Source organism: Leopardus geoffroyi, chromosome C3 (assembly GCF_018350155.1).
Source record: "Leopardus geoffroyi isolate Oge1 chromosome C3, O.geoffroyi_Oge1_pat1.0, whole genome shotgun sequence".
Classification (NCBI taxonomy): domain Eukaryota; kingdom Metazoa; phylum Chordata; class Mammalia; order Carnivora; family Felidae; genus Leopardus; species Leopardus geoffroyi.
In genome coordinates, this window is record NC_059338.1 from 3,244,125 (window position 1) to 3,258,753 (window position 14,629).

The 14,629-nt window shown below is 56.3% G+C and overlaps 1 protein-coding gene and 1 long non-coding RNA gene across 3 annotated transcripts; both read left to right on the top strand.

The window, feature by feature from the left end:
- Nucleotides 1-1,555: 1,555 nt before the first annotated feature.
- Nucleotides 1,556-4,783, top strand: CD1D (CD1d molecule). Of its 2 annotated transcripts, XM_045454738.1 has the most exons (6): nt 1,556-1,713; nt 1,768-2,122; nt 2,593-2,871; nt 3,345-3,623; nt 4,357-4,444; nt 4,555-4,783. In XM_045454738.1, the coding sequence occupies exons 1-6, from the start codon at nt 1,564-1,566 to the stop codon at nt 4,574-4,576; spliced, it is 1,173 nt and encodes a 390-aa protein (XP_045310694.1). In that variant the 5' UTR covers nt 1,556-1,563; the 3' UTR covers nt 4,577-4,783. The 2 variants fall into 2 exon arrangements, with proteins under 2 accessions (XP_045310694.1, XP_045310693.1); XM_045454737.1 differs by having other exon boundaries at nt 1,556-2,122.
- A 2,163-nt stretch (nt 4,784-6,946) lies between these two features.
- LOC123585967 lies at nt 6,947-11,566 on the top strand. The gene is made up of 2 exons (XR_006706509.1): nt 6,947-10,363; nt 11,324-11,566. It is a non-coding gene; the product is annotated as an uncharacterized LOC123585967 (long non-coding RNA).
- The last annotated feature ends 3,063 nt before the right edge of the window (nt 11,567-14,629 follow it).

A 14,629-nucleotide genomic window follows, 5' to 3' on the forward strand; every position in this document is an offset into this window, starting at 1 on the left:
TTGATGTGGTCCCTTTCGGAACACAGAGGCACGTCTAGGGAGAGCATGGGTGAGAGCTGGAGGAGAGAGTGTATAGGCAGCGGGGGCCCCGAGAGGACGCCTGCGGAGAGGTGCACCTAGAAGGCCTGGGGGAGGGGAGGAGGAGAGCGAGGACGTGGGTGGAGGAAAGAGGGACTAAGGACACTGAGGTGGAAGACTCTGGATGTTGATCAGAGATTGGAGGAGGGAAGGGGCGGTGGCGGAGGGAGGAGGATGGGGGAGGGAGGAGGATGGGGGAGGGGAATCAGAGATGGGGGGGCAGAGACTGGAGGGGGAAGGATGGGGGAGGGGGGATCAGAGATGGGGGATGGGGGGATCAGAGACTGAAGGGGGCAGGATGGGGGCGGGGGGGGTCAGAGATGGGGGATGGGGGATCAGAGACTGGAGGGGGAGGATGGGGGAGGGGGAGTCAGAGGTGGGGGGATGGGGAGATCAGAGACTGGAGGGGGAGGATGGGGGAGGGGGAGTCAGAGGTGGGGGGATGGGGGATCAGAGACTGGAGGGGGAGGATGGGGGAGGGGGGAATCAGAGATGGGAGGGGGAGAATGGAGGAGGGGGGATCAGAGACTGGAGGAGGGAGGATGGGGGAGGGGGGATCAGAGATGGGAGGGGGAGAATGGAGGAAGGGGGATCAGAGACTGGAGGGGGAGGATGGGGGAGGGGGGAATCAGAGATGGGAGGGGGGAGGATGGGGGAGGGGAATCAGAGACTGCAGGGGGGGATGGGGGAGGGGAATCAGAGATGGGAAGGGGAGGATAGAAGAGGGAGGATCAGAGACTGGAGGGGGGAGGATGGGGGCTGGGGGAGCCAGAGATGGGGGGATGGGGGGATCAGAGACTAGAGGGGGGAGGATGGGGGAGGGGGGATCAGAGACTGGAGGGGGGAGGATGGGGGAGGGGGGATCAGAGACTGGAGGGGGGAGGATGGGGGCTGGGGGAGCCAGAGATGGGGGGATGGGGGGATCAGAGACTAGAGGGGGGAGGATGGGGGAGGGAGGATCAGAGACTGGAGGGGGGAGGATGGGGGAGGGGGGATCAGAGACTGGAGGGGGGAGGATGGGGGAGGGGGGATCAGAGACTGGAGGGGGGAGGATGGGGGCGGGGGGAGCCAGAGATGGGGGGATGGGGGGATCAGAGACTAGAGGGGGGAGGATGGGGGAGGGGGGATCAGAGACTGGAGGGGGGAGGATGGGGGAGGGGGGATCAGAGACTGGAGGGGGGAGGATGGAGGAGGGGGGATCAGAGACTGGAGGGGGGAGGATGGAGGAGGGGGGATCAGAGACTGAAGGGGGAGGATGGAGGAGGGGGGATCAGAAACTGCAGGGGGAGGATGGGGGTGGGGGGGTCAGAGATGGGGGAGGATGGGGAATAGGGAAAGGGTGATCAGGGACTGGGGGACAGGACGAGGGGGCTGGGGAATCAGAGACTGGAGGAGGGAGGATGGGGGAGGGCGGGGATCAGAGATCGGGGAGCCAGGGAAAGGGTCGGGGGCGGGGGGCCAGGTTAGGGGGGAAGGGGAGGGGAGATGCGAGAGGAGGGGCAATCGCAGGTGGGCGGGACGCGGGGCGGGCCCCGGGCCCGGCAGGGAAGTCCGGAGTCGGAGCCAGGCGCCCACAGGCGGCCGCGGCCTCTCGCTGCCCTGGGGGCTTCCCCCGGGTCCGTGGAAGCCCTGGGGGCGCGCGGGGCGGCGCGCGCGCGGGGCGCCGGAGACCGCGGGTCCCGGGGCCCCGCGCGCGGGGGGCGGCCGCCCTTCCGCGGTCCCGGCGGGTGGCTGCTGTTGGCTTGCTGGCTCTGGCTGCCCGCGCGCTGCCCCGGCCGCTCCCCCGGCGCCGGCGAGCTGCGGTGCCTGCAGATGTCGGCCTTCGCCAACCGCAGCTGGGCGCGCTCCGACGTCCTGGCGCTGGTCGGGGGGCTGCGCGCCTACCGCTGGGACGGCGCCTCGGACGCCGTGAGCTTCCTCACGCCCTGGGCCCGGGGCTCGTGGGGCCAGCGGCGGTGGGACGACCTGCAGCACCTGTTCCGCGTGTACCGCAGGAGCTTCACCCGCGACGTGCAGGAGTTCGTCAAAATGCTGCGCTTGGACTGTGAGCTGGACGGCGGCCCCCCGGGGCCGGCCCCCCCTCCCACTCCCCCCCCACCCCGGGGCCGGCGTCGCCCCCTCCACCCCCCCCACCCCCCCCCCCGGGCCCGGCGTCGCTCCCCCCCCTCCCCCCAGGGCGGCGTCCCCCTTACCCCCTACCCCCGGGGCCCGGCGTCCCCCCTACCCCTTATCCCGGGGGGCCGGCGTGCCCCCCTACCCCCTACCCCCGGGGCCCGGCGTCCCCCCCTACCCCCTATCCCCGAGGCCCGGCGTGCCCCCGTACCCCCTACCCCCGGGGCTCCCCGCTCGCGCCTCCCGGTCCGGGTTCCCGGGATCCTGCGCGCTCCCTGCCTCTGACCCTCACGCTGCACGCGCGCTTGCGCTGCCCCAGACTCCGGGTCCCCCCGAGAGACCCCGCACGCCTCCCCCGCTTCCCTCTAACCCTTTCGGCCCTCCTTCTCCGCGTCTTCCCAGATCCCTTTGAGATCCAAGTGTCCGCTGGCTGTGAGGTTCTCCCCGGGAACACCTCGCAAAGCTTCTTCCACGCGGCCTTCCAAGGACAGGAGATCCTCCGTTTCCAAGGCACTTCTTGGGTGCCCTCCCCAAGTGCCCCCGTCTGGGCAGACAGGGCCTCCGGGAAGCTCAACGAGGACCAGGGGACCCGGAAAACGCTACAGTTGCTTCTCAATGACACCTGCCCCCTGTTTGTCAGGGACATCCTGGAGGCAGGGAAGTCGGAGCTGGAGAAGCAAGGTGAGCCCGCCCCCTCTCCCCCCTGCCCTCCTCTCCAGGGCTCCACCTGGGTCTTCCTTCCCGGAGCTCACAGCCCTTAGATCATCCTAGGGGTGGGGGTGGGAGTGGGGAGGCTCAGGAAGGCGGGGAGAAGGTGTGAGGGTATTTATTCATCCCACAGACCTTCTCTGAGCACCCTTTGGGTTCCGCGATCCGAATTAAATAAACACTGAGGGTCAAACAGGCAATCTACCTGAGGGGAGGGGGAGAAGGCAGGTGAACAATTAAGGCGGTGGGACCCGTGTGACAGCCGAATGCAGGGCCCTCATGGGAGCCTGAGACGGGGGAGGGGGTCGGGTCCAGCGGCTTTCCTGGAGAAGCCAACACAAATGGATAGCTCATGACCGACTTCACCACCAGAGGTGGAAACGTGGGATGAGGAGTTCCTGCCTTGAGACCCCCCCCCCCCACTCCCGTTTCCTTGTTGGACACAGTGAAGCCCGAGGCCTGGCTGTCCAGTGGCCCCAGTCCCGGTCCTGGCCGTCTGCTGCTGGTGTGCCATGTGTCCGGCTTCTACCCGAAGCCAGTGTGGGTGACGTGGATGCGGGGTGAGCAGGAGCAGCCGGGCACCCGGCGCGGCGACGTCCTGCCCCACGCTGACGAGACGTGGTATCTTCGGGTGACCCTGGACGTGGCGGCCGGGGAGGCGGCCGGCCTGTCTTGCCGAGTGAGGCACAGCAGTCTAGGAGGCCGGGACATGGTCCTCCACTGGGGTGAGAAAGGGCTGGTGCCCCACAGGGCACGGACAAGAGGGTCCTCAGGCATAGAGGGAGGCACTGGCGGGGGGTGGGTTTGGACACACACAAGGATAGAGGAGTTTCCAAGATGAGCCCCCGCCCACCAGGAGGGTTGGAAGGAGGGCATTCCAGATATAGGAAGGAGGGGAACAAAGTCGGAACTCAAAAAGGATTGAGACCAATGTTCCACATACAGGAAGAAAGAGAGACCAAAGACCCGCACGTCCAGAAGTAGGTGGTAAATAAAGAATCTCAGAGGAGTCATCCCCAGGAGACCGCTGCGGCGGTGGGGGGGGGGGGTGGGGGGCACAAGGGAGCGGCAGGTCCTGAGAGCTTCCTGACTGTGCACAGCGTGGTGTCCACTTGTCCCCGGCTCCTTTGAAACGGGTGCCCTTCTTGTGATTTCATAGTTGAAGACGTGGAGACTGAGCTGGGTCAGGTTCACTGTCTCATGGTGGGAGGTGGAAGACCGGATCTAGACTGAGGTCCCGGCTACAGAGCGGTTGCCCTTCCCCTGTGTGCCGTCCCGCCGTGCGCTGGAGCGAAGGGGTCAGGGCGCCCAGTCCCTGGGATGACATGGGGTCTCCAGACTGCAGAGGAAGGGAAATGGGCACCCCGTGTGGGCCACCTGGCACCTTCACACGGGCTTAGACCGCGGGCCTTGGGATAGAGAGGGGTCGTGTGCTGAGAGCCTGTGTTCCCCACGCAGGGTCCCCCACGGGGCTGATCGCCGTGGCCGTGCTGCTGTCCCTTGTGATCACTGGGTGCGTTGGATACTTAACCCTCAAGAGGCGCTGGTACGTTCCCCTTCCCGACCCCTCCTTCCCTCAGCCTCTGCCCGTCTCTTCTCTCCTCCAGCCCCTCTCCCCTTTTCCTTAATGTGCTCTCCCTTCCTGTGCTCTCGCAGCTCCTATCAAAACATCCTGTGACTGTGCTTACGGCACCTGTTGGCCTGGGACTCAGGACCCCAAGTTCCCAGGACGGCAGCTCAGCCGCTGAGGGTGAAAGAGAGGTGCCCTGAAGAGGCAGGCGGTTGTCACAAGGCTGCTCTCAACGCATCCTTTCGACATTTCATCTAAGAAGATTTAAGTTCTTTTTCACTGTACTGCAAGTTTCTAAGCCCAAGTGGTTCTACAAAAATATCGGGGCGCCTGGGTGGCGCAGTCGGTTAAGCGTCCGACTTCAGCCAGGTCACGATCTCGTGGTCCGTGAGTTCGAGCCCCGCGTCGGGCTCTGGGCTGATGGCTCAGAGCCTGGAGCCTGTTTCCGATTCTGTGTCTCCCTCTCTCTCTGACCCTCCCCCGTTCATGCTCTGTCTCTCTCTGTCCCAAAAATAAATAAACGTTGAAAAAAAAAAAATTAAAAAAAAAAAAATAGAAGTGCGGACTTCCAGGCACAAGCGGATGCGGGCCAGGGCGGGAGGGAGTGGGTGCCTGTTGGTTGTTTGCACGGTGGGATCGGGAGTGAATCAGGAAGTGCTTGGTCCAGCTTCTTGTTGTCAAGAATAAAGGAAGACGGACCAGAAAACGAATGAAGGAATGAAGGAATGAATGAAGACCCTGGGCTTGGCTATAGCCCACACTTTTCAAGAAAAGGGCACTTTTCTTGAAAGGGGATTTTTGTGTGAGCATACCTGATGTTCAAATGTGCGCTCAAACTGTTACAAGATATTCGGGACACCCCAGATACGTCTTTGCTGGTTGCTGGCAATGTGGGGGGCTCCTCGTTGTGTCTCTTTTGGAAAGAAGTTTGTCCTGAATGTCGTATGGGTAGTTTTAGGGCGTGGTCTCGTATGTGAATTTGGATTTATAAAGGGGGATGTTTTCTCTTTAAAAGAAAGTTAGCTGATGGGAAAAGCAGAAGTTTGCCAAGCTCTTATTTGCCGCAACTGGCTTATAAAGGAGAAATCATTGTGGATGTGTGTTGCGTAGATAAAAAGTTACTCTGGGTAGGGATATTTGTCTCAAGGGGCCAGTTGCTTTTTTCACATTGGAAGAGGGTCACGAGGGTGTCTCCCCAAATAGGCGCTTCTGCTTACGGCCGTTAGATGAGAGGGTGCTCAGGAAGGGGTGAACCCACTGAGCAGGTGTGAGCTGCACTGATCACCGCCCAGCTGGCTGCTCTGTTCCTGGTCTGACCCTTGAGCGTCCAGAGGAAGTGGGACAACACGGTTGCTGGAGAGTCTTTGCCTGAGAAAATGAAGATTTGGCGTCTTGTGTGCTGAACTCTCTGGTTGAGCCAGGATGTGGGTTTAGCTCTTGCTCCTGAAGCCGTGGTTCCCAGTCGTGGTCTCCTGACCGGCGGCCTCGGCACCACTGGGAACTTGCACGTTATTCTAGACCTCACCCCAGACCTACAGAATCAGAAATGGGGGTGCTCTCCCACCCCCGGAAGCTGTGTTTTAACAAGCCCTCAGATGATTCTGATGTTCAGCGAAGGTTAGAGAGCCGCTGTGCTCAGGCTTTGGGTAAAGCTGGCTGACACTTTGGGTAACGCTGTGGGTAACATTCCTCAGAAATGCCAAGTGAAAATATCGGCCTGGGGTTAGTCAGGGAGGGCTTCCTGGAAGGGGAGTTTGGCGCAGGACTCGTAGAGGCAATGAGGTGAACCAGCAGATGCCCTGGGTCGGGAGACCAGGGTTCTAGCCTCAGACTCAGTTTCCTCCTGTGTCAGACGGAACCAGGAGGCAGAACCTCAGTCAGGCCCCGAGTGTGCCAGGGTCTTGGTCTTGGACCGCCAGCCTCCAGCCCGTGAGAGATACATTTCTGCTGTTTCTAAGCCACCCCTTCTGTGGCCTTTTGTTACAACAGCTCTAGTGAGTGGAGACAGATTATGCCACAGGGTAAGGGGCAAATGTGTGCAAATGTGCGGTGGTATTATGGTGCCTTCAAACCTTGGCCGTGTTACTACTGCCTTTGGTGTGACAGTGGCCTCAGGCCATGTGGTTCAGCTTAACTTCCAGCCCTGTTAGGCCGCCAACGCCTTACACTGGCCTTCCTCCTTCTTGGGGCCTGCGTGTTCAAGCCCCTTCTGAAATCTTTCTGGAAATGCTTCAGTGTGAATTTATGGTAACCTTGGTTTGTTTTTAAGTGACTGATTTATTACTGTGGAAATAAAGGCCTGTCTTTGAGAAAATCTGTCCTGCTTTCCAATCCTCAGTTTATTATGGTTATTTTAATTTTTTTAATGTTTATTTATTTTTGAGAGAGACAGAGCGCGAGCGGGGGAGGAAGAGAGAGAGAGGGAGACGCCGAATCCGAAGCAGGCTCCAGGCTCCGAGCTGTCGGCACAGAGCCTGATGCGCAGCTCGAACTCATGAGCCATGAGATCATGACCTGAGCTGAAGTCAGACGCTTAACCCACTGAGCGACCCAGGCGCCCCTCCGATCCTCAGTTTAAAACATCTCCAGAAACGCGGAAGGATTCATTCTCCACGGGGTTGATGTTCTCTCTGTGAATATCGTGCTCCTGGCTGAGTGCGGTGCTGTTCGTCACTTTCTTGTCACTGGGCTCCAGAACCGTCCTTCGTCTGTGCTGGGGGATGATGGGTGGAATCCCTCCGATCACTTCTTTGAAGTGAGCAGCAGAGTTTTCAGTAGAGGGCCCTGGAGAGACGCTGCTGGAGGAAGGGACCCTCTGCAGGTTCGAGCTACTGCGTGGCCTGGTGGGTCTGCAGAACGGGTGCGAAGGCAGCCCGCATGCCGCTGCCCCAGCCGCCTGCCCAGAGCTCACGGGCACTGGGGGACCTCGCAGCCTCAGCCTGGGGATGACCTTCCCATGCCCTCTTGATGTGGACACTCCCAGGTGCCACTGGGACTCCCTGCGCCTCCTGGCGTCCCCATACCCACCGCAGACACTTGTATGTGTTTCGTCCCCCTGCCGCCTGGAGGTCCCCACTGAGCCGCACTGTCGCCAAGCCCCGGGCCAAGATCTGGAGAGCTGCTTCCAACTTGTCCAGTGACTACAGGCCAGCTCTGGCCCAAAGAAGCCAGCGAACTTCTCTGCCACCCACGGGGCTGAACTGCACCTTCTCCGATGAGGTCTGCACTCCAGCCTCTGCGGAGGAGGCTCACCTCTCTGGGTGTATTCTTCTTCTTTGGATATTCTCCCCGGCCCTGGGGTCCTATGTAGAGTTTCCTTTTATCTTATTTTCTTATAGTTTATTAATTCGACTGGACTCCCGTTTGGCTCACTGATTGGTTTCTATTTCCTCATTGGACTCAGGTGGACGCATGTGGGTGTATCTGCGACCGGCTCTCCGGGGCTGTCACTCGAATTCACTCTTGCTCTTGGGTCTACGGCACAGCGACGAGCCACTTGGCGTTAACTTTTCGTCCTGGAGCTTCGATCTGATGTTCTGTGCCAGGCCATCCTCTGTGCCAGGCTTCGAGGCGTGCTGTTAATAAGCCAGGACAGGTGTAAACGGGGACCAACTTTCTGGCCATTTACTGCCTCCTGTGTGTGCTGTGCCCAGTTGTAGCCCTGACTCCCCTCCTCGGTGCCTCTTCTTGGCGTGGCCTCTGTTCCAAGGCCACCGCACCTTCCCACACCAGCGCGCACTCCCCAGGCTCTCCCGTCACTTTGGTCCCGTGGCTGCTGAGCTCACTGTCGTGTGCACTGTCGTGGCTCAGCTTGGCTCCTGCTGTGCGATTCAGCCGGGGAGAGGCTGTACCCTCTTCAACTTCGTTTTCTAAACTCGAGCTGGGTTTTGCACGGTTTGCATTCTCTTGCTGATTTTATTGAACCATCCCTATAGGGATTCTTCCACATTTTTACCCCCCACCCTCGGCTTTTCACCCTGCATATTACCATCTTTCCTATCTTCTGGCGAAAGTCAGGATTATCCGGGAACGGTTCCTATATCTTTCCTCCTTCCTGGCTCGCAGGGTGAGTGATTTTCCACTCAACCCCATCTGCAGAGAAATGTCTGTCTTTGCTAAGCCGGACCCTCGCATCGGGGCTTTCCTGGCACAGCCTCTGGGCTCCCGCCCAGTGTCCCGCCACCCACAGGCTCCCCACCTTTAGCACCCCAGTGTTCACACACAGCCTGTGAAGGTTAAAAACAGCAACAACAAACCTGGCCTGTGGGCAAAAAATTCTCGCGTTGAAAAATCCTGCAGTTATGTGTCTGGATGCTGTTTGACACTTTAACATATGTCTTTATTCCTTTCCTTGAAATCTTCTCTTCTGTTCTCCTTATCCGTGTCAGATACCCACTCATTTCCCTGAACCGCAGAGGAAGAATGTGGCAGCCTTCCGGGTCATGCTAGGTTATGTTTCCAAATGTTTAGTGATTGCAGGCAGGATAGGATGTCAGTGCTTGAACAGAACATCCTGACAAAACAGGAAGATCTTCCCAAACTAGAACGGGATGTTCTCCCTGGTGGGGAGGCGTGGGGGGGGGGGGCTCTAGCTGCAGAAAGCACCTGTCCCAGGGAGGCGGCAGGGTCCCCGAGACAAGGACTAGGTGGCAGTACGGGGCAGCAGAGTGGGGGAAACTGACAAACGTCTCATGCTCCTGATTGTGGTGCAGAAATGGCAGAGAGGACACTGGATCCGAGAGGCTGAACAGGAAGTGAGGTGACTATCTGAGCAGTGATCTGTGCGGTTCTGTGAATGAGTACCAGGGGCTGTTGTGTTAGCGTCAGGACTCCAGGGGTGGGGTGGGCGGGAAGACACCAGGGAAAACTAAGGTTACGTCTCCCCCACCACAGACTGGGACGATGCTCGGACTGAGAAGTGACAGGTTAACCAGTAGGAACCAAAGAAAGTGGTATTTCCTGCACACTGAGCTTACAGTCGAAGATTCGCACCTGCTACCTGTGGGTGGCCAAGAATTGTCTGCATCCTGGATAAATTATGACCCTTGGCACTGGAGCCAAGGCATTTTGAGACACTCTCTGTGATGGTATTGGAACATTCGTCTGAAGTCTGGAGATGGACACGGGATTTGATACTGAGTCCTGAAATGCCTCCGGGTTACGATGAGCTCCCTGTGAAATTCGGCCGCGGAGGGATGTGTAGCCTGTAAGTGGCCACACGGCGGTTGGCGGATGGAAGAAACCAAGGGTAAGAGCCTTATGAGAACTTCCTGAGAAGATCGTTTCTGTTAGTTCCAGAAAAATAGCTCGAAATGGAAGAAAGTGGAAAATCACATGCATGGTTTGTATCTTGGATTTTAAATTTCAACAACACTAACCACAGCTACCATAGCAACGAGAGCCCAACATCTTCCTGGAGCTCGGAAATGTAAATCTGACTCCCAGGGAACACTTTTTGAAAGGCGTGAAGTCACACGTTCTGTGTTGCACTTCAGACTTTTAATGTCCTGGCTCGGGCGAAGGAGAGACAGGAAGCGTGGCTGGTGTCTCGCAGGGTTCTCGCCGTGTGATCAAAGGGTGCCGACACGGAGAAACGTGCTTGTGCTCCGAGGTCTGGGCCAGGCCAGGGGAGCGAGCACACAGAACCAAGAGGGTTGAGATGTCCTGATGGCTTTGCAGCCTTCGGAAAACCAAGCCAAAGTCCCCTTCTGTTGGGCCTCAGAGCCAGGTGCCATGGCAGAGTGACCCACGTGTCCCTTGCAGATGTGACAAGAAGAGCTAAGCTTCGCTCTTTCCACAGATGATATGACCACATACCTGGAAAGCTCAAGCGTCCATATTTGACAAAGCAAAGAAGGACTTGAACTGGAATGGGAATTTTGTCGTGCGGACAAGGTAAGTGTATGAAAATCAAAGCTAATCTCTATTAGCAAGAACCAGCTAGAAATGCAAATGAGAACAAATAGTGCACATTCCAAAAAGTGAGAGAAGTATATGATTCTTAGGAACGCAGTTCACAAGAATGGCACGTGCCCCAAATAAGGAGAAGCAGAGGGTCCTCTGAAGGACAAGAGACGTGTTCTGAATTAATGGAAAGGTGTACTCTATTCTTTGATATGATCAAATATCAACCCCCCAAGGGGGTTCATGTGAATTAAATGAAATTCTTAGTATTAAAACCGCCAAAAATGTGGGGAAAAAATGGTGCGGGTATAGGATCTGCCATACTGAATATTAAATCCCAGAGTCACTGTCACCAAAATACTGTGGTAATGGGCGGGGGGAGGGGACAGATGTTTAGGGGACAAAGTTGCATCAGGTGGAAAATAAGTCATAGAGATTCTGATGCGCCGTGCAGTGAATACACACACAGTCATCAAACTGGCTGAGAGACTAAGTTTCAATTACTCCAGACACTTGGGGTGCCTGGTGGCTTAGTCGGTTGAGCAGCAGGCTTTGGCTCAGGTCGTGATCCCTCCGTTCCTGAGTTCGAGCCCTGCATGGGGCTCTGTGCTGACAGCTCAGAGCCTGGAGCCTGCTTCCAATTCTGTGTCTCCCTCTCTCTCTGCCCCTCTCCCGCTCGCACTCTGTCTCTCTCTGGCTCTGTCTCTCTCTCAAAAATAAATGAACATTAAAAAAAATGTATTCCGACCACTAAAAAGCAATAATTATGTGACCTGATAGACGAGCCAATTATTGCTACAGTGGCGATGATATTACAATATGTAAACGTTTCAAATTCACATGCATGCCTTAAATGTACACAATGTTATAGGTCAAACGTATCTGAATCAAAATAAAATAAAAAATGAAAAGCTAATAAGAGACTACTCTGTTAATAACACTGACCAACAGTTGGATCGAGGAGTAAAACAGGAAGACGAGGAATAGCGTGTGATCTCATGTCACCGCAGAAGAATGATCAGTGAGGGCTCGTCTCTCCATCTAGAAAGGAAGATAATATTGGATCCCCACCTGACTTCATCAGTAAGTTCTAGACGTATTAAAGACTGAAGTTTGAAGGTTTTTTTTTTTTTTTTTTTTTTTTTTACCAAAATAGGAACTGGGAAACTATAAAATAAAATATACACATGTTAAGGGGCGCCTGGGTGGCTCAGTCAGTTAAGCATCGGACTTCAGCTCAGGTTATGCTCTCACAGTTCGTGGGTTTGAGCCCCGCGTCAGGTTCTGTGCTATCAGTGCGGAGTCCCCTTTGTATCCTCTGTCCCCTTCTCTCTCTGCCCCTCCCCCCTCTCAAAAATAAATAAATATTTTAAAAAATACGCATCTTAAAAAAATTAATATTTTGTACGGCAACAGACAGCATAAATTGACCCTAGATTGGGGAACATACCTATATTGCATTTACGTACAGCACTAGCTAATATGATAGTAATGGGAAAAAGTCTCTTGCTCATTTATAAGAAAAAGCTCGGGGGCCTGGGTGGCTCAGTTGGTTGAGCGTCCGACTTCAGCTCAGGTCATGATCTCAAGGTCCGTGAGTTCGAGCCCCGCGTCGGGCTCTGTGCTGACAGCTCGGAGCCTGGAGCCTGTTTCGGATTCTGTGTCTCCCCCTGTCTCTGCCCCTCCCCTGCTCACGCTCTGTCTCAAAAATAAATAAAAACATTAAAAAAAAAAAAAAGAAAGAAAGAAAAGCTCCACACTCAAACAGTAAGTGGGCTAAGATTGAACAGATAGCTCCTAAAGAAGTGGCTCATAAACATAAGAAAAGATAATCATCCTCATTAGTATTCATAGAATGCAAATTACAATAAAAAAAACAAGATCCCATTCTCACCAGATTCGCAACAATAAGGGAGCACAGCCTGTGATTTTTTTCAAAACAGCCTTTCGGAAAGCTATTTGACAAAATCTCTTCACGTGAAACACCCACAGGCCTCTCGACTCAGAAATCCTACTCTAGAGACGGCATTTTACGAAAATAAAAGTGCCAGAAGGTGAGGCTGTGCGTACAAGAAGGTAGTTCTCCCGGTAAGGATGTAGGAATGCTTGTATTTCAGTGACAAAAACCTGCCAACAGGCGGCCCTCGGGACCAGCCGTGGCTGCTAGAGGCAGAAACAGCCCGAAGAACACAGTTGGAGCAGAATAAGAGTTGACTTCTCTCACACGCTAGACGCCCAGCGTCAGGCGCCCAAAGGAGTCCCATGAAGCGAACAGGGACCTCCGTTCCCTCCAGCGCATCGCTGTCACTCGCTGTCACGCTTCTGTGTGGAATGCCATGGTTTTGCCATCGTGAGAGTTTCCGGGGGGCCGGACGGAGGAAGGGGATACCTCCCTTCTCCCCACCTTCCGGTGACTTCGCGGAAGAAAGACACAACCGACACAGCCATTCTGGGCACGTGTTCCCGGGGGGCACGGCCACGTGCCAGGGAGGTGGGACAGGTGGCGGTTTGCTGGTGGTAAGGCACCCACTACGTGTCAGGTGGCTCTGGGGAGGCGGGAGTGGTGGCTGTGATGGGGTTTTGGCGTGGTGGTGGGGGTCTGCAGCCGACAGCCAAGACAGAATTCTTGAGACGTTCTTTGGTGCAAAAAGGTGATTTTACTAAAGCACGGGAACAGGACCCCTGGGCGGGAAGGGCTGCACTGGGGTTGCGAGGAGTGACTCATTATATACTATGGAGTTGGGGGAAGGAAAGGCCAAAGGGAAGCCTCCAGAAGGACTTTCATCTGCTAAAGAGGACTCTTAGGTCAAGCAAAGGTTTGTTTCCCTTAGCGAGGCATTAACATTAGGACAGGAGGGGCTTCCTGGAGAAATGTCACCCTCTGCATTTGCCTCAAGTCTTTGTCGATGGGCTGCAGGTCAGAAGGAAATTTAATCTCACCTGCCACTTCCTTCTGCCTTTGTTCCCACATCACTGTGCAGGGGAGGGTGATGTTGGGGCTCCAGGAAACTGAGTCTGTAGGTTTCTGGAGATTTGGCTGTTGATGAGATTGCCTTCTTCATGTAACTTACTGCGACATTTGCAAACTGATTGGAGACTCAGACCTGGCATGACTGTCATCTCTATCAGGTAGCCACTTGTTTTCTGTCCTTTCCTTTGTTCTTGGGCAGCCGGGAGTGTCTGAGGAATGTCACACATCCCACCTGGGGGCAAGGGTGTGCTGGCTCCTGCCGGGCCCTCAGCCTGCCCCGGGCTCCTGCACCGAGGACCAGAATGGAGGCTGCTGTGGTAGGGGTGAATGACGTCTCTTAAAGTCGCCTTGGAGGGGTCACGGCAGCTTTACGACGTTTTCGGAATCCAGAGCCAACCTATTTCTCTTAAATGTATCTTTCCTTTCTCCGCCAGAACGATGCGATAAACACGTGTGTGCGGCTGAAGAGAACTTTTGCAAGTGAAAGTTAAAACACAGGTCCTAAGTGTTGTGTGGCAGTTCATTGGTCAGCTTTCCCTTCCCTCCAGGGGACAGACCACATTGTACTTGGGCTTGAGGACACCCTCGAGTGAGGAAATAGGGTAATAGCTTAACTTAACGCGGGCTGAAGCACATGAAGACAGCAGGTGGCCTGGGACTCTGACGAGACCTCCGCGTCCTTTCCAGAGATGGCGCACGGCCGTCACTCTGGGTCAGCACCCCCAAACGAGAGCTACGACCCTAACACGGCGGCTTCCTTTGCCACTTGGGAAACTCTGTGGCCCTTTCAAGGCTGGTCTTTAAGTTTTAGGCAGGGTGAGGGTGGCCCTTGGTCTGAGTGAATTGAGTGACCCTGCTGAAGTAACCCGCCAGAGGACTCTGCCCGAGGCCCGGGGGCCTGGGGCACATCTCCTGAGCTGTCCGATTCTCACGCTGCCTCCCCTGGGGCCTCACGTGCCTCATGCCACGCTGCCTCCCCTGGGGCCTCCGATCTCCCAGTGTCTTCTCAACTCAGGGACACCGCCAGGCTCCCCAAGTTGCCCCCTCCTGACTGCGCTTAGAAATTCTCCACAAGGCCTGGGCCAGGGTGAGTGACTCACCTGCGTATGACCCCTGTCTCAGAGACCACCGGCTGACCTGGACAGGCGTCCAGCGTCTGTCCCTGCGTCGGGCCACCGGGTAAGTCCTGCCTGGGGGAGGGGGTCCACTCATGTGACCTGTGGAAGGCAGAAGTAAGTGAACTTCTCCTACTGAATATTCCCCACAGGCAGATGGATACGGCAGGG

What these genes read in the sequence shown, in the direction of transcription:
- CD1D (XM_045454737.1), top strand. Translation starts at nt 1,564, where the DNA reads ATGCGAGAGGAGGGGCAATCGCAGGTGGGCGGGACGCGGGGCGGGCCC. An exon ending in CAAAATGCTGCGCTTGGACT is followed by an intron (nt 2,123 to 2,592) that starts GTGAGCTGGACG and finishes GCGTCTTCCCAG; the next exon opens with ATCCCTTTGAGATCCAAGTG. An exon ending in GTCGGAGCTGGAGAAGCAAG is followed by an intron (nt 2,872 to 3,344) that starts GTGAGCCCGCCC and finishes TGTTGGACACAG; the next exon opens with TGAAGCCCGAGGCCTGGCTG.